This window comes from Mesoplodon mirus (assembly GCF_964341445.2).
Source record: "Mesoplodon mirus genome assembly, chromosome: 8".
NCBI lineage: Eukaryota > Metazoa > Chordata > Mammalia > Artiodactyla > Ziphiidae > Mesoplodon > Mesoplodon mirus.
The window spans coordinates 88,714,813-88,740,807 of record NC_138984.1 but is presented as its reverse complement, the minus strand read 5'-3'; the positions used below and the strand labels follow the sequence as shown (position 1 = coordinate 88,740,807).

The following is a 25,995-nucleotide window of genomic DNA, read 5'->3' as shown; positions in this document are numbered from 1 at the left end:
AAAAGGAAGCTACTAAAAGTCCAATGACTGACCGTAAAGAAATGGAGACCTATGAACTGTCTGACAAAGAATTCAGAATAATCCTCTTAAAGAAATTTAGTGAACTGAAAGAAAACAGACAATTAAATGAATTTAGAAATATAATGCATGAAGAAAATGAGTTCAACAAAGAAATAGAAACCATAAAGAAAAGAAAGATAGAAATCTTAGAGTTAAAGAATACACTGCCTGAAGAATTCAAGTTTCAACTGAGTTGAAATAGACTCAATCAAGCAAAAGAAAGAATTGGATAACTAAAGGGCAGGTCATTTGAAATCATCCAGTCAGAGGAGCAAAAAGAAAAAAGAATGAAAAGAAGGAAGACAGTCTATGTGAATTATGAGATACCATTAAAAGAAACAATCTATACATAATTGGAGTCCCAAAATGAGGAGAAAGGGAGGAAGGAACAGAAAGCTTATTTAAAGAAATAGTGACTGGGCTTCCATGGTGGTGCAGTGGTTAAGAATACCCCTGCCAATGCAGGGGACATGGGTTCGAGCCCTGGTCCAGGAAGATCCCACATGCCGTGGAACAACTAGGCCCGTGCGCCACAACTACTGAGCCTGCGCTCTAGAGCCCACGAGCCACAACTACTGAGCCCATGCACCACAACCACTGAAGCCCGCGTGCCTAGAGCCCATGCTCCACAACAAGAGAAGCCCCTGCAATGAGAAGCCCACACACCACAACAAAGAGTAGCCCCCGCTCGCCGCATCTAGAAGAAAGTCTGCATGAAGCAATGAAGACACAACTCACCCAAAATTTTTTAAAAAATTAAAAAGTTAAAAAAAGAAAAAAAGAAACAGTGACTGAGAACTTCCCAAATCTGAGGAGATGTCTGGACGTCCAAATTCATGAAGCTAATAGGTCATCCCAAAATTTCAACCCCAGATGATTTTCTCCAAGGTACATTATAATAAAACTATATAAAATCAAAGACAAAGAGAATTTTAAAAGCAGCAAGAGAAAAAACTTCTTCACATATAAAGGGTACCTGCAAAAGGCCATGACCAACAGATTTCTCAGCAGAAAACTTGCAGGCCAGGAGAGAGTGGGATGATATATTCAGAGTATAAGAACTAGAAAATCTGCCAACCAAGAATACTTTACCCAGCAAAGTTGTCTTTCAGGAACCAAGGAGAGATAGACTTTCCCAAACAAACAAAAGCCGAGGGAGTTCATCACCATTAGACCTGTGTTATAAGATATGCTGAAAGGAGTTCTTCAAGCTGAAATGAAAGGATGCTAATTAGTAACATGAAAACATACGTATGTAACTGAAAGACCCTCAGTGGAAAGAACCTACTATAGGAATATAATAATTGTAGCAAATATTTATTGACAACTTACTAGTGCAAAGGTACTGTTCAAAGGCATTAATTTATTTAATTCTCACAGCAATTTGATGAGGTAGTTACTATAATTACCCTGATTTTATAGATGAGAAAACTGAAGCATGGAAAAGTTAAGTCACTTATCCAAAGCCACACAGCTTTCAAGTGGCAGAACTGACGGTCTGATGGAGGCAGTCTGGTTTTGGAGCTTCTGCAATCCCTGACACTTCCAAGAGCCCAGGTGGGGAGGAGTCAGATTCAGGAAAGACTAGTGAGCATAGAAATTAGTAATAATGAATGGGTGATATGTTTTCTAAACTTTAATGAATTGAATTATTCTGTGGTTTTTCAAAGAGGCAAAATTAAAATTCTGAGCAATACTAATAAGGAAGATTGTAGGGTGATAGGGGAGGTGAGCTGTGTTCAATAGTGAAGTGTTTTAAATTTCTTTTCTTGTCTAGGAAGGGGCCAGAGATTAATTTCAGACCTTGGGTATTTTTTATTTTTTTTGGTTGGTTGTTAACTTTAAAGAAGGCTAGCTATTTTTTTTTTTTTTTTTTTTTTTTTGCGGTACGTGGGCCTCTCTCTGTTGTGGCCTCTCCCGCTGCGGAGCACAGGCTCCGGACCCTCAGGCTCAGTGGCCATGGCTCACGGGCCCAGGCGCTCCGCGGCATGTGGGATCTTCCCGGACCGGGGTACAAACCCACGTCCCCTGCATCGGCAGGCGGACTCTCAACCACTGCGCCACCAGGGAAGCCCTGTTTGTTAACTTTAAATACATGTGTTAATAATTTAATGGTGACTACTAAAAAAATAAAGAAAATATTCATGAAATTTACTGAAATTCCCATTAGAGAATTAAGTAAATGAACTATGACACACATATATAGAATACTATAACCCAATTTAAAAAAAGGATGTGTGAGTTGAAATGGAAAAATATTCTCAATATATTGAGTAAAAAAAAAGAGGTTATAAAATGTTTGCATTTTAATAAACATATGTGCTTTTGAGTGTGTATATATATATGTATACATGTTTCTGCATATGTTAACTGAGATTATTTCTGTTGTCATTACTGAATACTTTTTGTTTTCTACTACATACACGTTGGTACATTTTTTTAAAGTGTGCACACATACTGTCCGTTATTATAATCAGAAAAGAAAAAGAAAAGGTTGTGATTTGTGGGGAAAAGAAAAAAGAAAATGTCATGTTTTGCTCTGTCTGGCCATTCCACTATTTTTGGATATTTTGTCCCTATTGACCTCAAACAACAGTTTATATGAAACATTCTTTGTGGATCAGGATTCTCTGTGTTACTAGAGATACTAGAAATACTTATAGCCTTATAGCCTTCAACATCACTAAAAGCAAACAAAAAAAAGCATGGTTGAGGGAGGGGAAATAAGACAAAAATGCAAGCACATCTTGACATGTAGTCCAACCCCAGGTGCGTGATCAAGTGGAGGAGGGACCCAGGCCCTGTGCACACAGGCTGACATCCTGCTCCAGCAAGAGAGCTTGGTTTTTTCCTCAGATGACAATACCAATGGTTGTGGCTAGGGAAGGAAAACTGCGTTGAGGAAAAGAATAGCTCCCTATGACTAGAAGTTTGACCAGTGTGGCAGTCTCACTCTACAAGTTGGCTTTAGCAGCACAATTGCTCTCACTCAGCATTTTGGCACATTGGTTCATTGTATCCTCTACTAGACGTCACACCCAATCAGACCAGTTTGTTCAATGATAACTCTGACAACTGACTGCAGCTCATATTATCATGTCTGCTACCATGAACCTCCACTGTCCCCAACACACACAGAGACAGACTTGTGCCCCCTCCCCCAAGACTGGGCATCCTTATTCTTATAAACGAAGCTCCACTGGGTACTTACAGTATTCAGGGAACTGAGCTAAATGCTAGGAACCAAAAACAGGGGTTTATAATCTGTCAGGAAGACATACACTAGGGGCAGTTAGGCTCTTACAGGATAGAATTAATTTAGTTTGTGAATAATCTGGTTTGTTGGTGTTCCTATGAAAATATGTGTGGTAGCCGAAAGTGGCCCTCCAGAGATGTCCCTGTCCTAATCCCCAGACCCTGTGAACATGCTATCTTACACGACCAAAGGGACTTGGAAAAATTACACAAAGCAAATGTGTGATTAAGTAAAGGACCTTGAGAAGGGGAGATTAGTCTGGATTACCCAGGTGGACTCAATCTAATCATATGAGTCCTTAAAACTGTGGTCAGAAGGAGATGTGACTACAGAAGGAGGGTCAGGGAGATGCAACATTGCTGGTTTTGAGTATGGAGCAAGGTGTTCACAAGCCGAGGTGGCCTCTAGGAGCTGGGAGAGGCAAGGACACAGATTCTTCCCTAGAGCCTCTGGAAGAAACCTTGACTTTAGCCCTGTGAGGATGATTCTGGACTTCTGATCTCCAGAACTGTAATAAGTCTGTGTTGTTTTAAGCCACTGTGTTTGTGGTTAATTTGTTACAGCAACCATAGGAAACTTATACAACACGCATAATACGCATATTTTCCCAGGTGGAGTAGGACCCGAAAAGCCTACAAAGGTTCAGTGGTTCTGAAGCGCACATTAAGGGCTACACAAAGGCCAGCTTCCTCACAATAGGAACATCAGCTAGGAAGCCTCACTGAATGCCTCTCTATTAGAGTTGGGGACTGCAGGGGAGGCAGAAGGTCCACTCACACTAAGCTTCCCCTGGGCCACGGGCACATGCTGACTCCTGGCACAGGACAGGGAACACTACTGAGGATGTACCCAGGGCGTGATGGTGCCACTCCTAAGTGATGTAGTCCACATGCCCAGGACAGAGCTGTAAACTCTAACTGACCGGAATTCTTTGTGGAGCTAACAGAAATGCTGTAACTCAAGGGTTGGTCAGGTTGAGGTTTATCAGCAGAGAGGGGACACTGGGAATTGTCATAGCGCACCTGGGACTGTGAAGAAAGTGCAAGGGAACCCGGGCCTACGATTCTTGAAGTGAAGCTAAGCAGGGCCCTAGGCTGCTACAGGGACTTTGGAGACACACAGGATCCTTGTGGCCTGCTTCAGTGTCGAATGCTAACCAGGGCTCCACATCATGGCACAGATAAGAGCCCAAAGGCCATGACTGTAGGAGAGAAGGGTATCTGGGGGGATCCAAGATGACAGGGCCTCAGATTTTTGGACTCACCAGGGCAGAGGGAATTTGGAAGTGGCAGAAATGAAAAAATATCAGGCTGTGCCTTTTTACTGAGAGGCAGACTGGGGGAAAGCACACAAAGCAGTGAGGAAGGAAAGGGCCATCTGCCTAGCCGCCCAAGGCAACTGAATCAACCCTGTCAGTTCCCCCTCACATCCAGAGGCCCATCCAATCCTAGGCAAGGTTGCAGGGACAGCAGTGACGCTTCTTACCATGGAGAGTAGGGAAAGCTGCTATTGGTGAGCAGCAGAATCACCCCTTGGGCCCACCCAACTATCAGACTCACTTGATGAGAGGGAAACAGGCCCTCCCACAAAGGGTGGTGCTATTCTGCACAGGGTAGCCTGACACAAGTCACACCTTTGAAAATGGACTATTTTTTTTATCAGTAGAGATGCCTCCTTTGTTGGGACAATTGTCAGTTAGAGCATTTGAGTATATGGAGAGTATCCTAAAGGTTTGGCTTTGTTAATGCAAATCATAGTCCCCACTACGTAACAGTTGGAAAGTGGGGGCCAGAAGCTTACTCTCATCAGCTTGAGATGACATTAAGGATCCTACACAGAGGCCCTATGACTCTGATTAGATAGAGCAGAGTACACAACTGAGCCAAGTCAATCGCAGTGGGCCCAACTGGATATCTGACACAATCCTGGAGGCAGGTGGAAGACAGTAGACAACAGACATTTATAAAGCAGTGCAAGAGCTGGAGCCCCAAATCCAACAGCCAGTTCCAAAACTGAGCCAAGAACCTGAAGGAGTAGTTGGGTATGGAATGCCAGAGCAGGGGTTCAGATATGGGTTATCTTCTAGGAATTTTATCAAAAGATTACTTTCTTCAAAGTAGTTGGTTTTTCATTAGAGCTGACATGGAGCTGTACAGTGACTTTTAACTCAAGGACATCTTAAAGGCCCTGCTAGATATTTGACAAACATGAGTATATCTCTGCTAGACATTTCACAAACATAAGTATATCCCTGCTAGACATTGGGCAAACACATAAGTATCCCCCTGCTAGACATCTGACAAACATGCAATAAGTGTAACCGCAGTATGATTACCAGTCATTAGTCCACACGTCCTGCATTTGCTCACTCTTCTCAAGGCTTAAGTCTCATCTCTTCAGTATCTCTAGGGGAAATATACATTGACTTTAAGATAATTTATATTTCCGTTAGCTGATACTACTCTATCTTCTTTTTACCACATTTGATAGATTTTTGTCTCTATACATTCCTGCTTTATTTTATTCTGCATTGAGGATTTTTGGATCTAGACTGTAGCAGGAGCTATAGAAGCATTCTTCTCTGTGCTGGGCAGGAACTTTTACACTTTGAATCTACAGTGGGGCTCTAATAGCATATAAGAATTTGGAAAATGGTACAAAGAATAACAATTTTGAAAGACACAACTTTTAGAAGAAAATGTAGGTGAATATCATTATGACCTTGATGCAGGTGAGGATTTCTTAAATAAGACACCAAATGCACAAACTATAAAAGAAAAGATTAGTAAAAAGCTGTATTTTAGAAAATAACATCTCTGAAGAAAGATAAGAGGAATTATGATTGTTTCTCAAAAACTGAAGCTTTAAGAGATGGTGAAATGACTGCACTGGAGTTCTGCTACATAATCCACGATACAGTAAATGTATTGGTTTAGTTACTGAATGTGCCAGAAAATTACCTGACCCAGTTTTACCCCCAACATGAACTTTCTGACTGGAATTTGATAATGGTACTACAGCGAGGACATGGTGTACATATACGAGAAACGAAGACAGTGGTCAGTTTTATTTTGTTTTGCTTTTATCCACAAAGCAAAAAGAAATGGGTCTCATGTGAGAAATATGTCCTGATAGGAAAACCGCTATTGAGATGGATTTCCAAAGGAAGTTACCAGACTCAATGTGCCCTTTTTCGTATAGTAAGAACACATTTCTCCCCATAGAGTACCGAGACTCTGGAAATTTTTTCTGCCCTCCTCTGAAAAAAATATTCCTGCCTGCCCTTGAAACAGATTTATAATTTCTAGTTTATTCCCTAAATGAGTAGCTCTCACTTAGAAATTTGCACTAGAGTCATCTGCAGAATCTTAAAAAAAAATACGGGTTTTGGACCCAATCCCAGTGATGTTGATTTAGTAAGTCTAACAGGGACCCTGGCATCTATATTTTTAAAAATTATATTCCCCAAGTGATCATTTTGCAATGCATACAAATGTTAAATCATTATGTTGTATACCTAAAATTAATGTAATGTTGTAGGTCAATTATGCTTCAATTTAAAAAAATTTATTCCCCAAGTGACTCTAGTGTGAAGCTGATTGAGCACTGTGACAGACCTTTGGGCTCCTGACTATGATTAATCATTCTACTTTTTACCCCTCTGTACCTCAAGTCTTATGAATGATCCCTGCCCCATGTTATTCCATCTGCTTGTTCACATGACTCTCCTAGGTCCTTGATCAGTAACCTATGCACGAAAATCATACTGAACAAATAATGTGTGGAGCAAGCAGGTAGCCTGCTAGCACCAAATTGCTAGCATGTACAGGCATACCTCGTTTTATTGCATTTGGCTTTACTGCACTTCACAGATAACTGTGCTTTTTACAAATTGAAGGTCTGTGGAAACCCTGCGTTGTCAGGTGACAGTTAGCATTTTTTAGCAATAAAGTATTTGTTAATTAAGGTATGTACATTGTTTTTTTAGACATAATGTACATTTGTATGCATTGCACACTTAACAGACTATAGTGTAAACATCACTTTTATAGGCACTAGGAAACCCCAAAGTTCATGTGACTTACTTTATTGCAATATTCACTTTATTGTGGAGGCCTGGAACCAAACCCACAATATCTCCAAACTATGCCTGTAATAATAGTGAAATGAGAAGGTGAGAACATGCTGAGAAAGAGAAAGAATGATAGAGGGCTTGAAAGCACATCAAGACTGAGGATTAAAAGAGGAAACAATGGAACAGCTCTTGTCAAATTGGAGGAAATGTCTAAACTCTAACCTCCGCCCTCTATCCTTTTATAGAACATTACCTAGAGCATAATCCCTGCACCAGTTGGCTCCTTAGCAACAGCTTCCCATTGGTCGCCTCCCCTCAGAGGGACTTACATAAAGCTTCTCTTATTTCCCTTTCCAAGAGTGGAGGAGACAAATTTCTCTTCTTCAGGTTACTCTGTAATTACTTTCATGAACCCTCTACACTTTTTGAACTAGCCACTACGAAAAGTCATGAAGGCTTTTTCCTCTCCAACCTCTTCACACAGGCTAAACTCCCTGTAACAAAGGTCATGTTTCTTTCCTGCTTACCACCTTCCAAAGTTAGCAGAGGAATTTTGGACAAACAAGAAAAATGGTCATTTCCTTCATACTCTAATTTCTGACACACATGGTTGGATGAGTGAGATTAAAGTGGCTGAGAAGAAAGATTCAGGGAGATGCTTCTGAATTTCTCTGGAATCACTGCCTGGGTTTGAAGATTTCTAAAAACTGTTTCAATTGCCCTCAGGGATAGTCTCCTTTTGCCTCTAAAATAAACAATTACATTCACTATGGAAAATATTGGGCTTAAACATTTTTTAAATGAAATTCACATTTTATTTAGGTTGAAATAAACTATACAAAATTGATTTTCTTCACCAAAAAGAACAGTAATATTTTCTGTATTATTCCTAGATAAACCACAAACACTTATTTTTGTAGGTTTTGTAGGTTTTGCCTGTAAATCAAGATGAGGCAGTAGATACAGTCATGGAAAAAGACAGAAGAAAACAGACAAATCAGTTGTCAGTATCCATGGCCTCTGATCCTGTCTTGACCATGAAACAGAAGTGTTCAACATATACCTGCCAAAAAGCTTATGAAGATGTGGCCTCAATAAAGGAACGCAAACAGCAACAACCGGATGTGGAACAAGGGAAGGCTCTTCCATTCACACTTTAACTATAACTTGTTCCTTTAACTTCATTTGATAAAGACAAAGTCTAGGGACTTCCCTGGTGGCACAGTGGTTAAGAATCCGCCTGCCAATTCAGAGGACACAGGCTCGAGCCCTGGTCCGGGAAAATCCTACATGCCGTGGAGCAACTAAGCCCGTGCGTCACAACTCCTGAGCCTGCGCTCTAGAGCCCGCGAGCCACAACGACTGAGCCAACCAGCTGCAACTACTGAAGCCCACATACCTAGAACCCATGCTCCACAACAAGAGAAGCCACCGCAATGAGAAGCCCGCGCACCACAACAAAGAGTAGCCCCTGCTCGCTGCAACTAGAGAAAGCCTGTGCGTAGGAACAAAGACCCAATGCAGCCAAAAATAAATAAATAAATAAATAAGACAAAGTCTACACTAAAACTCTTGTTTGGTGAGCTCACATGTTTCTCTTACAGTCTGATAATTTTCTTAACTGTCCTTTACAGATTTTCAATAGCATACTTAAAACTCCTACCATTTAAAGGTCAGTCATGAGCTTCATTGTAACATTTTATAAAATGTATACCTCTGGGCTTAAACTTTTAATAGTAGTTCTTCTTTCGACAAAAACTATTATGTTAAAAAACAAAATCCTTGACCAGTTACTGAGGCAACATTTGAAATTAAATTTCTAAGACTTTTCTAGGAATTTTATCAAATGTTAGCATTACTATAAACATCTTGTCTCCAAAATGTTTATGTACAGCCACGGAAGAGGGCTTGAGTTAGGCCGTTAGAACTAATAATAAGCCAGACTTGAGGATATAGTTAATAGTGATATTAGCTATAGGCTATAGAAGCCTAGGTGCCAATTAATACTGCACTGAGAAACTTACTTTTATCAGTTTTATTCTCCAAGAACAACTGTCTCCAAACCTAGTGCCCAGGCCTCTTTCTGACCCAGTCTGGGTAATGTTCTTGTAGTTCAGAAGTCTTAAGTTCTCTTTCCTGTTTCAACTTTTTGGAATGGCTCAGGGAAAGCTTGCATAGAAGTTAAGGTAAAAGGAAAGTCTAAATAATTTTTGGAATTCTGGGGACATTTAAATATTTGTAGAATTGATTATTGGGACGTTATCACATTTATGCTACGCCACAGCCAATGATAATTCCTCATGATTTGGCTTTTCCAGCCACTGTCAGTCACAAAACCATCTGGTTCCTCTGCAGCTACACAGAGACTTGTGTTCTGATACTTCTCCTCCTTCAGTTACTTTTGTTGATAGTTCAAAGAAGCAGCACAAGAAAGAGCAGGTGTTTCCGTTCTAAGTTCTCTAAATACAGAAATTTCATAAACATGTTTAGCTGGCATTCCAAGAGTTGGTAGGTTAACAAACATTTACCAAGTGCCTACTATGTGCCAAGCACTGTTCCAGGTACTGAGGATACTATGGAAAATCAACACAGATAGAGTGCCCGCCCCTTCAAGGAAGGAAGGACAGTGGAACTCCTGAAACACATACTCTACTGGAAGAGTGCTTCTGAGGTCTGTGCTTAATTGTTATGCTGAGGATATGATAGATAACCTTTTTTTGAATTAGCTATTTACTCAAAAGTTCTACCCAGGTTTTAACTAGAATCAACTAAAGAACTTCTTACTCCAAAGTCAAAACTAAATCTGAGGCTTTTGCCACTTCCTCTTTATATCATACAAAATTTGTTAGTTCTACGGTGTTTCATCTTAGACACCATTCAAATTACAAAATGTTCTGCACATTTATAAGATGCTTTGTTGAGTGACTGCCTATTACATAAATTTGTGAGCACATTTTAAACTGAACAGAGTAGCAGTAAAAACAGGAGTATTTTTTGTTTGTTTTTCATTCCCATTTACCTGATCTCTAACCCCTTTACAAAAAAAAAAAGATCAAAACAAAACCACAGGTATCAAGAAGCTAAATCCTGAGACAAACGGGATGGGCTCCAAAGTCATCATGTTGCTACTGTATGGTTTCTGCACCCTTTCTTATCTAAATCATTGATTTAACTTTCAGTTTCATAATCTAATTCTGGTTTCATTGTTTTTCCGGCTTAAAACTTCTTAAGTGCTGGCCCAGACAAAAGCCCTTGCCTACGTAACTACATTTGAGCCTTACCTGAAGTCAATAAGATCAATAACAAGGTGAGATGTTTAGATTCTATTTTCCCTCACTGCTTTTGTAAGAATACATATATAATACACATATTACATGTGTATATAAAATCTATATATATTTATTTTTACCAGTTTACTATAAAAGGATATGATGAAGGATACAAAGGAGCATCCAGATGGAAGAGATGCATAGGGCACAGTATGTGGGAAGGGGTATGGAGCTTCCATGCCCTCTCTGGATGAGCCACTCTCCAGGTACCTCCATGTGCCCACCAACCCAGAAGTCCTGTAAGAATATTTTAATAGCAAATTGAAAAGGGGAAAAAGTTATTATGTATTTACAAAAACACAATATTAAATTAAAAGATAATTTTCAGGGTTTTATCTTGACAGATCAGAAATTAAATTAATTATAGCATTTAAAATAACAAACAGAAGCCATAGTTTCAGAGAATGTTTCTATAAAGCTATAAACCTGGGCCAAGTGAAAAGCTGGAAAAAATAAGAAATCCAGCCACTATAAAAGAGCTATACCACAATTGCTTGTAACAAATAGCTTCTTGTGGGGGAAGAAAATTTTTCCTCTCCCTCCTAGGTTCCTTCCACTGGTCTAACAATCAAATTAACATAAGGAAGATTAACAAGAGAAAAACAAACAAATTTAACTTCATACATACCTAAGAAGAGAACAAAGCAGGCTGTTTACATACCTTTTTAGAAAAAGAATCAAACATTTGTGAAGATTTGACAAAACAAAGGGGTTTTTGCTTGGGGTAGCAAATTAATGAAGGAGTAACAAAGTTTGTTTATACACCTTTCCTGGACTCAAATTCCCTATCTCAATGCCTTTCATCCTCACGGCATAGGGAGGATACCTTCCTATGGGAGCTTTGTTTCCTGCTTTCAGGGGAACAAAGGAGGGTCAGAGTGTTCTTATAAGAGCTGTTTCTCAAGTAACTTTAAATCAAAATAATCAATATGCCACCTTGACATTATTTGGGAACGGCCTGCCCCAAGCCCCATCATTCCCATTGAATAGAAAGAAGGTATCTTGGATAGCTGGTAGGCAGTTATGTTTTATTCAGTCATTCAAAAACCATTTATGGAACAGGTACTGTATGTCATGGAAAGCACTATTATAAATGCTAGGGATACACAGATTAACAAAAACAAGGCCTTAGCCTTGTGTAAGTTCATATATTGCACTGTATCAGTGTTCTTAAATTGTTCTATTTTATAGGTAGATTTGGTACACCTACCTGGTTTAATACTTAGCAGTGAATTTTAGAAAAATATTTACTATTATGGTTCAACATTTCCATATAGCCAAAATATACACTTTATGACTTATTTCAGACTTTTTCCTGATAAAATACATACACATTTTTTGGTATAAATTTTGGGAACTTTTCTACACAGAAAAAAAAGTCGTGTATTTTTATCACTCAAAGATAATTACTATTGGCATATTCTTCTAGAATTTTTTTATACATTTGATTTCAAGTAACAGAAAACCCAACTCAAACTTGTTTAAACAATAAAGAAAACTGATCGGCTCACATGAATGAGAAGTCCACAGGCTGACTGGCTTCAGGTGAAGCTTGATCCTACAACTCAATATGTCAAGGACCCGTTTATTTCCTTCCCTCTGTTGTGCTTTCCTTGGTGTCTGCATCATTCTAAGACTGGTTCCTCTCATGGTCCCTAGATGGCTGCCAGTAACTTCCTGGCAGTAGGAAAGAACGTCAGCATTCTCAGCAAATGTTCTAAGAGCCATTCTATAAAACCACCTTGGTGCCAATGCCCATCCTGACTCAATGATTGAGTCCAACGAACATACTGATTGGTTAGCATAGGTTAGTTACATCACCTTTGAAGGCAGAGTGAGATCAGCTTCTCTGGAATCATATGAATCTCTAAGGAGAAACTGGTACTGACAGGAAGGGGACAGGCAGTTTGAAAGAAACTAGAAATCATTTTAGACATATTCAAACAACACATTTTAAGTCACTCTAAACACTTGTACTATATTATCTTCCTCTTCTTTACTCATCTTTGAGTAGACTCTATGGATGGCCCAGAGTCCAAATTTTTCAAGGGAGATCATCCTCAAAATTTTGATAGAGAATATTAAATAGGTATTGAAAATTATGACACAGATCTATATTTCTGAATAAAAATGTTATATATTAAATGAAAAAGGTTACTAAAAATCATCTATATGAAAAATAATGTGTATTGTATGACCCTATTTTTCTTAACTGATTTATATATGCATAGGAAAAAGTGATACATATATAGTAAAACGTTAACAGAAGTTATCTTAGGTGTTGTGCTTTTCACTTCCTATTTTCAGTTAACAGTATATATAGGTCAGCATCTCACAGAATGACTGGCAGACATGATAGTGGAATTAAATTATTACCTTATGGCATTCATCAGTAATTGCTTATCTAAGAATGACTTTTGGATGAAGTCCTTCTTCTCTGTAAACACTTTGTTCCTAGAGTCACTGTCGCCCCTGCCAGCTGCTCTTACTTGTCCACTCCATACAGATATCTCCAAACCACATCTTTGGCTCTGTTTTTTCTCTCTCTTGAGCTTGTTTTCTCTTTAGGTGTCTACTAGAAATCTCTACTTACGTGTGCTGATAACTTCATGAGCAGTTAGTTCACAGGACAGTGAGCACTTAGACTCTCATTCACTTGCTGGCTGTTCTTAGATCAATGACTTAATCTCCAGGACCTCAAAGAAAGATGATGATAACTTCTTCAAAAGAGAAGACTAAACTAAGTTTCTTGAGGTTTTAGATTTTAGGTCTAAAACCAAATTCATTATCTTCTTGTAACCACTTCCCTCACTTGAAACATTTCTTCCTTTCATCTTCAGATAATAGAACGATAGGAAACAGTAGAACTTTAGAATAAGGATGTTAGAGTCTCCCTACCTCAATTCCTTTTCTTTAGTATAATGGATGAACAAATACATACCTTCATTATCTCCTTCCTTTTCTTGCCCTATCAGTAATCCAGTCCCATCAGTTCTCCTTTTGTAACGTCTCTCAAGCCTCTTTCATTCTTTTCATTACCACCACCCCAGAGTACATCTTTATTTCCTCGTGGCTTGGTTTTTCCCAAAGTCATGTTTTTCCTGCTTTCAGTCTTTCAGCTAATCCTGGGAAAGCTTCCAGATTGCATATCCGAAAATAGTGTGATCACTAAGACATGTTCTCATGAAAAAAGAATTTGATGGTTTTACTGTGGTCAGAGGATAGGTCCAAACTCTAAGACTAACCTAAGGAACTTCCTAGAGGTTCACCCTAACTTACCTTTCCAGGCCTATCTTCCTGTATTCCGCTAAAAGTCAAAGCTGAATAAATATTTATTTAATTGAATTAATCTCCATACTTTCTAAACACAAATCCTTTTAGCTTTGAGATATAATCAGGAGATTAAAAAAAAAAAGCATCCAGGTTCAAGGGAAACAGGGAAGCTGTTAAAAGTTAAGAAGATAGAGAACAAGGGTGAAGTGAGGAGAACAGGAGCAGAATTCATGACTTTTCTATATGTTCAGTTCCTGCTCTACAAGTTTTCCACCAGTACAGTTTCCGCTCAGTACACTGAGGGGATATGGATGTCGTTCCTCCGACAATAGAAACACAAGCAGTCAGGGTCTGGGTGCTTATTCTAAAACAAGCACAGGGCTAAAGCTTTACAGACATTTCAGTCTCTGATTTAGGAAGGTCAAGGTCACACTGCCTTGAGAAAGGTGAAAGGCAGGAGTCTAACCCACGATTAAAGACCTTGCTTTAAACTGTGCTATAAAAACGACTAGGCTAATCAAGAGAGGACTTGGCAGACCACATGAGGCTGGGGTTAGGCGGAAAGACAAGAGGCTTCTACACCTGAATTTACGGAGAGGAAAACAACACGGAAAAGCCCCTACGGCGGCCACCATTTTGCGGGAGCCGAGCGGCCGGAAGTCCCGCCGCCGGCGTCTAGCGGCTGGAGGCTTGGGTAGCGGAGGACCTTGGGCCTCCGCGTCTCAGCGGTCGGGGGCGGAGCCGGAGGGCGGGGGCGGGGCCGGGGCCGCGCGGCGTACAGTCTCGCGGCGGGAGGCGGAGCCTGAAGGCGGGGCCTCGGACGGCGCGGCTCTGTGGTTCCCCCGGCCGGGGGCGGGGCCTGGAGGCGGGGCGGCGGCGCAGGGAGGAGCTGACCCGGCCCCGGCTTACGAGCGCCTCACTTTTTCGTAATGTGAATGAGCTGCTATAGCCGGCCGCTGGCAGCCGGCAGCTCTCGGCTAGGAGGGCTGGGGTGGGAGGTGACGGTGATTTCCTCCCTACTTGGCCCACCTCGAACATCGACTCCCTTCTCCCGCGGCCCCGGGGATGCAGCCGTAGCAGGTGAGATGGGCCCCCGGGGCGCCGACCTGCGTGGTCCCGGCTCGGCTTTGCGGGCCCCTGGTGACCCCGCTCTAGCCCCTCGAGTCTGAGCAGGTGGGCAGCGCCCAGGCCCGCAATCCGCTGCCTGCGCCTGCCCGCCTCTGCCCCGTAGCGCCCGCCTTTAGGACGTGCGGGGCCACTCGGAAAGACTTACGTAGGGGAAGGGGCGGCTTGTCCCCTTTGGTGACAGAGCTGCCATCCCTCAGTTTGAGGAGCACATCATTGTACGTGCGTCCACCCAACCATTCTCAGACTCTTCCCTTTATTCCGGGGGGGTGGCCTCAGTGAATGCCATCCCGGGAGCTTCTGCCCAGGTACCTGGAGCATTGCACCAAATTTTCTCCCTTACCCCTTTTTGGAGCATTTCACTTACCATGCTTTGTGACTGCCACGCCCTGGGGAAGCTGAGTGACCAACTTTGTATCCCAGGCACAGAACCCAGGCTGCCTTTACACTTCCACTGCTGCCTGCCCAGGCATTGGGTGGCAGCTGTTCTTTAGGCGGCCTATTTGGTTACGGATTCTCTACATCCTTATCTTAGAGGGCCAAAGTCTGTCCCTCCCGACAAGAGAAGAGGCGGTGCTCAGCACTCCCTCCCCGCTCTGGGTCTTTAGGGAAGACGTTTGGTCCCCTGCAAGTAGGTGGGAGTGGGTGGATGGTGTGACTGCTGGTGTTGAAGGGTGCTTGAATAGGACCACACTGTGTTATGCTTTTCCCACTGGCTAAAGGTTATTGGGTGTTTGAGAAATAGCTTAAGAGTTTAAAGCTTTCTGTTTGAAACCCGTCAGAACCCTCCTCCCCATTTTCACTTAATAGCAGTTGTTTACAATGTTAATGGTTCCTCCATGTTATCTAAACCAAATATGAGTGGCCAGAAGTGGCTGGTGTATAGCATTTCTCTGCTCCCGCCCCAGTGAGTGGTCTTTTACTGTGACCAGCCAACTTTTTGGTTCTTTAACAAGCCTTGTTTTTAATGAGATGAAAAGACTGGATGCTATTTTTTTTTTAAACTTCCATTGCTGTGGCTCCTGTTTATTTTAAAAGAATGCTTTAAGAAGTATATTCTCGGGACTTCCCTGGTGGCGCAGTGGTTAAGAATCCGCCTACCAATGCAGGGAACACGGGTTCGAGCCCCGGTCCGGAAAGATCCACATGCCGTGGAGCAACTAAGCCCGTGCGCCACAACTACTGAGCCTGCTCGTTAGAGCCCACGAGCCACAACTCCTGAAGCCCATGAGCCACAACTACTGAAGCCCGCGCGCCTAGAGCCCCTGCTCCTCAACAAGAGAAGCCACCACAAGGAGAAGCCTGCGCACCGCAACGAAAAGTAGCCCCCGCTCGCCGCAACCAGAGAAAGCCCACGCGCAGCAACGAAGACCCAACGTAGCCAAAAATAAAATAAATAAATTTATATTAAAAAAGTATATTCTCTTCCTGTTGGAAAAAAATTTAAGATGAGATAAAACTTTGTAAGTCCTTTTTGGTTATTTTGACTGCCCCTCAATTAGCAGATATTGCTTCTACAATATCAAGAAACATTAAAAGAAACTTCATGGGAAGGGGAAGATTACTTTCCAAAGTTTTTCTCTTAATTTTTGACTAACTGAAAGTGAAACCTGGGCCTTGCTACAGCTATTTGACCATCACCTTGAGGGAAATAAAGAGCTCTCCCTTCCCTGCTAACAACTAAGATCAAACTGAATCAAATTGAGCTCCTCTTAGTTGTTTAGTATAAAATGAAAACTGATGACCTTACAACCCATCCCATCCCTCTGTTTTAGTTGGAGGCTCTTTAATACCAATTATGTTTGAAGAACTGCATAGAACAATGAATTATATTTAATTTACTACCATTCTTCATATTATTAGGACACACAACTCCTAATAGCAACTGCTACCATTTCTTGAAGGCCTACTTTGTGATAAGCTGTGTATAAAAGCTCCAGTCCTCACAATAGCCCTCTAAGGAGGTTTTTACTCTCATTTTACAGTTGAAGAAGCTATGGTGCAGAGAGGCTGAGTTACCCGAAGAGTTGATAAGTGATAGGCCCCAAATTGGGTTCAGGCCATTTGACTCTTTTCACTGAACAACTGCAAGTTTAGTTAAAACTGTTGGTTTAAAAATTATTGGAATACATTGATATGCAAGTGTGGTACAAATAAGGGGTAGGGAGCAGTGTAAGTTATAATGCTCCAGGCAAAGAAATATAGGGAACTTTAAAAAAATAACAGAAGACTGGAGTAGTTTATCACCTTAATCTGTAGCACTGCCTTTTCAAGTCCACATCTCTCAGGGGCTCCAAATGTTAAACACCTTTGTTCACTTGTTTACCAGCTCCTTACTTCAATTATGGGCACCTGTACCAATCAGTAGCCTTCTCAGGATATAATTTGATGCTTATTTGGTAAACTTCAAGTATGTGAGTATTACAGGTTTTGTGTATATTGACCACTCCTATCTAATCCTAGTAGGAAAATATTTGTCCTGATCCAGATTAAATGTAATGTTTTTAAATGGTTCAGTTTATGCCAGGGTAGCACCAAGAAAATTATCTCATCCACACCCCCAGTTGTATCAGCTATTGGTCTTTGGCCTGCCATCTGAGTCCTTAATGTGATGTGGGTGTTTGAGAACTTAACCTGGGCATTATACATTTCAGGAAGCATAAGCTTTTTTACTTTCTACCTTAAATAAGGCTACTTTAGATGGTTAACCCAGAATAATCACTTAGGAATTGGCAGTTGTCATTATGTCAATTTCAAGTTACTAATAAAAGCTGGTTAGTTGCAGAGTTGTTCAAACCTAACGTTCATTGTGTCCCTGGCAGCAAGAGGAAAGTCTGGTAAGTATTGTCATATTAACATAAAGTTTTCCTTACTTCATTTTCTGAACATCTTTAGAACATTTTACAAGACATTTTGTGTTCTTTAACATTTTATGAACAGCTTTGGAACATTTCAGAGCACATTCTGTGGTCTTGGTGAAAAACTTAGAATGCTTAACATTCAGGAAAAAACAAAAAAACAAAGTTCTGTCCATGAAGTAGATAGTTCCTAAGAAAGAACATTGATCCACTAAAGGGTGAAAAGTTTATTTAAGAGCAGGTAATTATTTTAGTCTCCTAAATCTCCTGTGTGCTCCAGGCACTGTGCTAGGCATTAGGGACACAAAAGTGAGCAAAAACATGCATAGTCCCTGCTTCTATGGCACTTAAAGTCTAGTGAAGGAGACAGACATAAATCACACAGTCACTCTAATACATAGTATAATTATAAACTGAGAAGAGTGGCCTAAAGTTAAGGAACATGATTCTATTTGAGAAAGACTCCTGGCCTGGCTATGGTGTTAGAGGAGCCTTACCTGATACAACGACTCCTGAATTGATTTGGATATAATTCGGAGGATGGGTAGTTATGTGGGTGGGCAGGGAAGAGAATATTTTAGTGTGAACTGCTTGGGCAAAGCCCCTGTGGCACAAAGGACTATGGGGAATTCAAGACAGCCAATATGTCTGGCTGGTGTAAAAGCAACAGAGTAGGCTCGTGGGATGCCATCATTTTTTCTTTCATTTTCTCTCTTATATGCCACCAGAAGTTATATTTAACTTTTGTTAAGTGATTTATTTGTGCCAGATGTGTTTGTAAGGACTTGATATTGAATAATATCAAGTTCCTATGAGGTAGGTACTATTATTGCCGTTTCACAGATGAGGAAAAGGAGGTACAGAAAAGTAAGTTACTGGTTCAAAGTTGATCAGTGATATTCTATTATACTCTTCTTCCTATCCTATAGTCAAGTCCTTCCGCAGGCTGGAAAGGACCTTCCTGTCCGTTGTGACTCTTAGATGTAGACCTGAGAACTTCTGAAATTTCTGGAAAATTTGGCTGCAGGTGGACATTCAGTAGACTCTGTGGGTGCCATGCTCTCATCCACTAGGCAGAGCTTGACTGTGGAGCACTGGAGAGGACCACAGGGCATCATTACAGCTGTAAAATCTGTGGATCTTATTTTACACATATCTGATACTGAATATAGGACAGCAACATAAATATTTTGAGCTGACCCACCTTTGAGAGTCAAGAGGCTGTTGTTAGCAGACACTTCCACCCATTTTATTTTTCATTGTAGTTTTCTCTGATGGTTGTTGAAAAAAGTTTGTATATTTATTTGGCCATTTAATAAATCTGTGTTTGCCAGTATATCCTTTCAACTAGAATTCTTCTCACTGATTTCACACTGAATCTTTCTTCTTTCTTTCCAGAAATCAGGTTGGAGTTGGAGGGTGAAAGAAAATGAATTCTTTTTCTGATATACCTGCCAAGAACTTGACCATTGCAGTCAATATGACCAAGACTTTGTCCTCACCAGTAACACATGGATTTAATTCCACTAATGACCCACCTTCAATGTCAATAACAAGGCTTTTTCCAGCCTTACTAGAATGCTTTGGCATAGTCCTTTGTGGCTACATAGCAGGAAGGGCCAATGTTATAACATCAACACAGGCGAAAGGACTGGGAAATTTTGTCTCCAGATTTGCACTTCCAGCTTTATTATTCAAAAACATGGTTGTACTTAATTTTTCCCATGTGGATTGGTCTTTTCTATATAGTATCTTAATTGCCAAAGCTTCTGTATTTTTCATTGTATGTGTATTAACCTTATTGGTTGCCAGTCCCGATAGTCGATTTAGCAAAGCTGGACTATTCCCTATTTTTGCTACACAAAGTAACGACTTTGCATTGGGATATCCTATAGGTAAGTTACTTTTTATTTTTTAAGTTTTAAAAAATTTCAGGTCTTTTAGAATGTAACAAAATGTAAGGCTTTAATTTGAATCTTTTAACTAAGCATTTGTTAGTGATTTATACTTATTCTTATATCTAAGAAATCTTTCATATTTTTTTCTTAAATATGTCTTAAGTTAGATGAATTATATTTTTTCAGAGTTTGAGGCACCTTCAAACATCTACCTGAAATAAATGGTCATATCCAAATAAACTTTGAGTCATCTTTCTAATAGTATTTTTTTTCTTCTCAATAATCACATATGAAAGAAATATAATTTCCAGAAGAGATCAGATTCTGATTTAAATTATGTAAAAAGCATAGGCATACACCTGTTTAAAAACCGTCATTATTAAATGTTGGCAGTGGAAATTTATGAGTGACTTTTTTTTTTATATAAATTTATTTATTTATTGGCTGCAATGGGTCTCCATTGCTGCACACGGGCTTTCTCTAGTTGTGGCGAGCAGGGGCCACTCTTCATTGTGGTGCACGGGCTTCTCATTGCAGTGGCTTCTCTTGTTGTGGAGCACAGGCTCTAGGCATGCGGGCTTCAATAGCTGTGGCTCAAGGGCTTAGTTGCTCTGCGGCATGTGGGATCTTCCTGGACCAGGGCTCGAACCTGCATCCCCTGCACTGGCAGGCAGATTCTTAACCACTGCGCCACCAGGGAAGCTCCCTATGAGTGACTTTTTCCCTTATTTTTCTTTCCATCTAGAGTGTATATTATTTTACATTAATTCTTGTTATTGAGTTTTTTATTCAAAATATCAGTGTACTTTGGTCGAAGTTAATTTCTTATTTAAGGACAAAATGAGGACTTTTTTTTACCTTTCCAACTTTTCCTTCTTTAACTTTCCAACTGTTTAAACAGCCTAATTTTATGTTTCTATGTGTATATGTTTTCCTGATGAAATAGTAAACATACTAGTTGGGGATGTTGAGATATCTTAGAAACATATTCTATTTTCCAGAACTCTCTGCCACCAAGAAAATGTATACTTAGTAACTACTTTTTTTTTTAATGTTTTTTATTGTGGTAAAAGTCACATAATATAAAACATACTATTTTAACCATACTTAAGTGTACAGTTCAGTGGCACTAAGTACATTCACATTGTTGTGCAACCCTCACCATCTTCCATCTCCCAAACTTTTCACCTCCCTAAACTGAAACTCTGTCCCCTTTAAACACTAACTCCCCATTCCCCCTCCCTACTCCCCTCCAAGCCCCCAGCCCCTGGCATCTACCAATGTACTTTCTCTGAATTTTTAATATTTTTAAAGTTTATTTTTTGCTTTGATCATGTATCGTAATGTAGGGATCTGAATATTACCGATATAGTCATTCATTTATTCCTTCATTCATTCATAGGAACGTGTTAGTACCAGTGACTGTGCCAGCTGCTGGGAATACACTTGTGAACAAAGTTCTTGTACATACTGAATTTACATTTTAATGGGAAAATAAAATAAAAACAAAAATAATATCAGATAATGACAAGGGCCATAAAAACAAAGTAGTGTTATTTTACAAGGAGATGGCATTGGAGGTGGGGAGCAGGGTCAGTGAAGGCCTCTCTGGTGATATATCTTCTGAGCAGAGACTCAATGAAACTTAATGAAATGGACAATTGAAATCTGCCATTAACTTTCAAATTTCTTATCTTTTAACTACCCCCCCCAAAAAAAATTATTACACCTCTGGCACCAAAAGGATTCTAGTGGACTATACTTTTCATCATTCTCTTCTCCATATTGCTTACCAGAAATAGAGATACACCCAAGAAATTATATAACTATGAATAAAGTAGGAGGTTTATGAGAGAGGAAAATCCGGGCTCTTAGATAACTGAGCTGTGAATAGTCAGAAACTAGATAGGTGTTCCTTTAAGGTTAATCAATTTTAAAATTAAAAGATGAGCCAAGCATTTAAATAAAGACTTTGGAAATAAAAGAGCAAGGAGTTAATGTGTTGTCCCTCTCTTCAGGAGCATTAATAATGTACATTTGTCAAGGTATTGATGGTATAAGGACCTTAGAAGTGGGTAAGTATCATAGTGTTAAATATTTAATAAATAGTGCTATATCTTAATTTGGACATGAACTGTAAGTTTCATGCTGTCATACAGTAGTAAGCCCATAACTAAATAGAACTAACATTTGTAACTTTATAAGAGTATTTTCTTATATACTTATCTCATTTGAGGTAGGGCAGATATTATTATCCTCATTTTCAAATAAGAAGGCAGACTTACAAAGATTTAATTATCTTACCCCAGGTCACACAGCTAACAGATGACTGAGACCCAAACCTAGATTTAAATCCTGGGCATTCTCTTATGCCACACAGTTATATTACATGCCAATTTGATCATCAGAAGACCCAGCTAGCCCTTATAATACATTATTTTCAGAGAGAATCAAGGTTTTTCATAATCTTTACATTATTCAAAAAAATTCATAAAATGAGTAGCAGTGGAAAGAGACCTGTTAGATGAGTTTATCCATTTTCATATTAAGGCAGAATCTCCAAATAAAAAATAAAGTCAGCCATTTTCATTGCTGCTTTTCTCATGTCCCACATTAAATCAATGAATCTGGTAATAATCATGTTCCCAGCAGTGTGCTAGCCCAGTTCCCCTGATGATTATGCTTGCAGATTTTGAGTTGTAATTGTTTGTTTGTTTTTAAATCACAGATAATGTAAGAGCTCTTGGGACATTAGGTCGTAGACAATAACTTTAGCAGAAACCAACAGTATACACAGAAGTGCTTTTTCATATATCTGCAGATTGGAAGCTGTGGTACAGAACTAGGGCCATTTATCTGCTCCAATGAGGTTATTTATTACTGCTGTTCATAGCCATCTGCCTTCTGGCTATGCTCAGGGTAAACAGAAAAGACCATGTCTCTAGAGAGAAGACCATTCTTTCTGTTTTTTATGGGGCCTCTCCCAAGAATTCCTACTCTCTAGTGCACAGATAAGCATGGTAGCTTAAAGGAAATGTCCTTTTTACGACTGCATTTGTTCTACAACATTGGTCCAATTTACAGGTGACTCAGAAGAGATGTTAGTGATTAAAGAAAAAGGACAGTCTTTACTTTTTCTCTATACTATAAATTATAATGGTCTATGAAATTGCATTACAATGATTTATCTATACTCAAGTGACATAATACTACATTGCATTATTGCAGACTAAAAAAATAAGCTTGCTATTTTTAAAAACAATTCTTTTCAGAGATACTTTAAGAAATCTGAGTATGAGAAGAAACCAAGACTCTACTGAGGTGAAATGTGGATTTTTAGCAAATCAGAATGGTTCCCTGCCTCTGTCATTAAAAGATACAATAGGGCATAGTTAAGTGCTATAATTCATTCTTAAACAATGCTGATAGCATAAGCACCCTGACTAATCATAGTTATGCTCTAGTGCTTGAGCTGTAAACAGAAAGGAAATGAAGCATTTAACTATATGCCATTAAATAATAGAATGATCTTGTCTGGGTCTTTGTGTTATTTGCTAGGGATTGAAACCCTGCAGTAATCAAAAGAGGAGCCACAGTGGGTGGCTAATTTTGTCTCTTAGTTCTTCAAAGCTATATAATAATTCCTCAGTGTGGGATTCTCCCCTCCCCCCAAGAGCCTTATTTATAAGTATTAATTAGAACTTAATAGTTGATACAATGATTATAAATCTAATTTGTTAATATGGGTCACTGCTTTCAATTGTTTTTCAGATTTGAAAAACTGTACTCAGATTGATAACAAAAGAATAGTGCTGCGGGGGAGGGAGGGTGGTAGGATGAATTGGGAGATTGGGATTGACATATATACACTAATATGTATAAAATAGATAACTAATAAGAACCTGCTGTATAAAAAATACATAAATTTAAAAAATAGTGCTGCCTATTATAGATAAAGATGGAATGTTAAGTAATTATGCAAGTGAATGGCAGAATGAACTGAAATTCCCATACTGAACCCTATTCTAGTAATTAAACAAGTATTTATTCCCAATTTTTTGCTTTCCCACTAGACTATACTTCTTTTGCCTTTGTATACCTGTTCAACTGACTTAAAATACCCCAATAGTAGCCTGCTTTATACATATTCAGAAGATGAAAAAAGAAAAAAAGTTGGATATAAAAAGAAATGGGTTTATGGATAACAGTTATAAATTGCTATGTTACAAAACACATTTTTATTCTATGTTACAAAACACATTTTTAGTCTGTCTGAAACCTTTGACATTCATTGATGTGTTAATTCCATTCAGCAAGTATTTTCAGATTTTGCTTAGCACTCAGCTGGGACTGGGGGTTATAAAATGATACCTTCAAGGAACTTAGAATTTGTTGAGATGGCACTGATACAAAAAGTACACAAAGTACCAGAGCCATCCAGGGAAGGAGAGATCCATGATGTAGACTGAAGACTTGGTGGAAGAAGTGGTACCTGAGACAGGCCTTAAATAGTAGGCAAGATTTGGATAAGAAAGGAGAGATTTCAAGAAGTTGGGGGTTGATGAAGTTGGGGAATGATGATGAGCATGTAGAACTAGAAATTATGAACCTGGTGTTTATCCAGCGTTACAGGGATATAAACTGGCTGATAGAGGCTTTGCACTAAGGTATAGTGAGAGGTGAGCTGGATAAATAAGGAACAAATTGTGGCGACTAGATTGTGAATGTCAAAAGAAAGATTTTATTTGTGATCTTGTGGGCAGGGAGAGCTGTGGGAAAATCTTAATTTTTGAAAGTTAAGATTTAGGTGATATTGTTGGTAGCAAGTAAAATGGATAAGGGGGATGGTCAAGAAAAACCAGAAGAATATACGTTGGTAAACAGAGTAGGTAACCCACTTTTGAGATTTTTGACTAGTGGGAGTAGCAGGAATCAAGATTCCAAGTAGGAATCAAATACAAAAGATCATGCAAAAGAAGAAAGGACTTGGTGATTGGCTAGGCCTAAATATAGACTTCTGTTCAAATTTGCATTGAGCATTTAAAACAACCCGAAGTCCATTATGTAATGGTGATTAAGTGCTACTGTACCAGGAAAGTACATTTCTGGTAAAAAGGCATTAATTTAAGAAGCTTTGTGTGCTGTAAGTTGTCAAAGGAAATACCTTACGCATTTTACTTTGGCTACTTGGGAAAATTCTTAGGCTCAGATTGAAAACACAAGGCTTTTCTAAAATATACTCTCTATTTTAAAAATTGAGGGGTGGGTAAGACACCTTTCTCTTTGAGCTAAAATATCTAGTCAGAAGAAGTGTAGCTAACTAGAAATAGTTATCAAAAGTGCTGCTTTTTTTTTTTTTTTTTTTACTTAAAGGATGAAACCTTATGAAACATGAAAGAGAACCACTGAGTTATAGAGCTATATATCTAATTTGGAAATCAGTGGAAAGAATTTGTGAAATTTTATGTAATCAAATATATTTTGTTTAACATTTCAAAGATATTAGAGACCTCTGTATGTGCTTAGTTGAAAAAAAGGGAATTGAATCTTATAAAAAGTAGCTTTTAGCTAATGAGAACAAGGTATTCTAAAGGTTATATAATCCAGTTACATAACTAATGGGACATGTGCTTGACATTAACTGAACTTATGTATCCTGAGTAAGCAAACAAATATATTTTCCTACCTGTGTCACTTTATCTTAATGTAAATTGAGAAACCTAATCTTTTACATTTTTTCACATGATTGCCTCTCTTGTGAAGCAAGTGATTGTGAGTGATTGTGGCTGTTCTTATTTTATCTGTCTTTCTCAACTTGAAATCATTTATGAATCAGGCTCTGCATATATTAGGTTGAATAATTTCAGAATTCATTGCCAAAAATGTGCCTTGAGACCAATTTGATGCTGCAAGGCTCTAAGTTGCCCTGATCAAGCCAAGACCAGGCCACCAGCCCTCACATGAACCAAGAAACTGCTAGAAGTCTGATCCAACCCATCCCCTTCCAAGGAGACTCATCTCATGCAATGGTTAGGTTCTAAAGTCATCATATACAGTTGAACCTTTGAAAAATCCCTCAAATCACCCACAAGATGCAGCACACGTAGTTTGTGTATATTGT

General features: G+C 39.3%; 1 protein-coding gene and 1 long non-coding RNA gene across 2 annotated transcripts in view; one reads left to right on the top strand and one right to left on the bottom strand.

The window, feature by feature from the left end:
• Positions 1–9,438: 9,438 nt before the first annotated feature.
• Positions 9,439–12,719, bottom strand: LOC309809745. The gene is made up of 3 exons (XR_014294897.1): positions 12,232–12,719; positions 10,834–10,957; positions 9,439–9,560 (listed from the first exon to the last, which is right to left on the bottom strand). It is a non-coding gene; the product is annotated as an uncharacterized lncRNA (long non-coding RNA).
• Positions 12,720–14,868: 2,149 nt separating this feature from the next.
• GPR155 (G protein-coupled receptor 155) overlaps positions 14,869–25,995 on the top strand; it is a 42,468-nt gene continuing 31,341 nt past the window's right edge. The window contains exons 1-2 of the mRNA XM_082630556.1: positions 14,869–15,073; positions 19,375–19,871. Of these exons, the coding sequence (XP_082486682.1) occupies positions 19,406–19,871 (466 nt within the window). The 5' untranslated portion in view covers positions 14,869–15,073; positions 19,375–19,405. The remainder of the gene's footprint in view (positions 15,074–19,374; positions 19,872–25,995) is intronic.